We start from the raw sequence: 1,914 nt of genomic DNA on the forward strand, positions 1-1,914 counted from the left end.
CCAATTTAGTGCTACTTGGTCCCAATGGAATTTCCCATTGGGAACCTACTAGCACTAAGTTGCTAACTGGTTAGCAACGATGCATCGAGAAACCAGTCACAGTCAAACTTGCTTGCAAATCTTCCGCTACAACAACCCCGCCCACTTGATAAACAACCAATCACATTCACCTTATTCACTTGTGTAAAGTCGTGCAACAATTGGGAGAATCCGGAAATGCAACGGTTGGAACAGCCGCTTCCCTACGACTTTAAGGGTTAATACAGGAGAGAAATGTGACATCTAATGGTAGAAAATTAATCCCCGTCAGTCTTTGCAGCTTTTTCACAAATTTTTATTCAAATCTGAACATTTCTGTTTACTTTAATTAAAATAAAACGCATGACAACATGAATCCCATTAAAATTTAATGGAAAAAAGGAGCATTAAGATTATTTAGAAAATACTGAACTCTGAGAACAGTTTCCTAGTTCTGATGCAAAAACAGAAAAAGTGGGGGTGGAACTTGTTTAAAGGAGGGAACCAGAAAGTTAGGACATGTTGGGAGTCCTATTTACAGTCACGCGTTACTAAGTTTCAGGATAAAACTACAGTCTGAGAATTAAAGTTAAAAAGACTGAAGGAGGAAGCCATACAGCCGAGGCTTGGACTCTGACCAACATCCCATCCATCTTGGTCGTTTCTTAGAGACGTGGAACACATCAGACGGAGTCGTTAAAGACCGTTCGAAGGTGAATCTTCTCTTTGGGTCAAAGTAACAAAAACATAACTACCAAAACTTTTTTTTTTTTGGATCAGATCTAACACCTAAATACGACATCTAATCTACAAACCTTAATCCTTCTTCTTCTTCTTTTTATCCTTCTTCTTCTTCTTCTTTTTCAAAGTTTTTGCTTTGGGCGATTTGTCGTCCTCGCTGTTGTCGCTGCTCTCAGCCTTTTCCTTCTCGCATTTCTCTCTGCTGTTTCTGGGTGCCTTGGCACCACTGTCCGTTTTGTCTTTGCCTCTCCCCTGCTCCTTGCTCTCCTGTTTCACTTTGAGGCTTGGAGGAGTTTGTCCTTGGCTGACCGTTATGAGCATCCTCTCCTTCTTCATCTCTTCTTTTAAGCAGATCCCTCCCTGCTCAGAGAGGCCGCCATGGTGCGAGCTCCTGTGATCCTTCTCTTTCCTCCAGCTCCATGGCAGCTTTCTCTCACTACCGGGAGCTGAACAGGAGCGCTGGCTGCTGCTGCTGCTGTGGCGCTGAGAGTAGTCTTTGCTGTCTTTACCATGCTTGTCCATCTTCTAATAAAACAAATGGAAAAAAACAAACAAATAAAGCAGTGAAATATTTTAGATGGAGCCAAGTTAACCGGTCAGAAAGAACGACAAGACCCGCATAAACACGGGTTTCCACATCAACCATCTTCAGCACACACACACTTGCTGCATGTCAACGTTACATCATGGAAGCCTGTGTATGTCTTCCTAGCAATACCCACCCCAAGAAACAACATCCTAGGTCATCCAGGTCAGACAGCTTGGGAAGCGACCCACGTTAAAATCGCCTCTGCTCTGATAGGTATGCTATGAAAACACCAGAGCCGGGTCGACCTGCTAGATTACGTGATACCATTGAACGCAACATATGGAAATCTACACATTGTGCCAGTCTCTCTTCTGATTTAACAAACAGAAACAACTCTGTTTGCATTCAATAAACGTGGAGCAGCTCTGGTGAGAGGGATGTAGACAGATAATGGAGAGAAACAATAAACCACACTGACTACGTCCTGGCTTCCTTCCATGCTGCTCTCCATTGTTTACTTTCCTGATTTCCATCGCACTTGTAACATCATCAACGCTAAACCAGCGTGATGATGTCACCAGACACCTAGAAGCGGGGGGACAGAGACCACACAGCTGCCAGCGAGA

At 43.7% G+C, this 1,914-nt stretch overlaps 1 protein-coding gene across 1 annotated transcript in view; it reads right to left on the reverse strand.

Moving 5' to 3' along the window:
- Positions 1 to 19: 19 nt before the first annotated feature.
- The window catches only part of LOC107096947 (serine/arginine repetitive matrix protein 2-like), a 24,778-nt gene continuing 22,883 nt past the window's right edge, over positions 20 to 1,914 (reverse strand). Inside the window, exon 8 of the mRNA XM_015393864.1 lies at positions 20 to 1,284. Within this exon, the coding sequence (XP_015249350.1) occupies positions 835 to 1,284 (450 nt within the window). The 3' untranslated portion in view covers positions 20 to 834. The remainder of the gene's footprint in view (positions 1,285 to 1,914) is intronic.

Source organism: Cyprinodon variegatus, unplaced genomic scaffold, assembly GCF_000732505.1.
Source record: "Cyprinodon variegatus isolate N-32 unplaced genomic scaffold, C_variegatus-1.0 Scaffold660, whole genome shotgun sequence".
In the NCBI taxonomy this organism is placed as follows: Eukaryota; Metazoa; Chordata; class Actinopteri; order Cyprinodontiformes; family Cyprinodontidae; genus Cyprinodon; species Cyprinodon variegatus.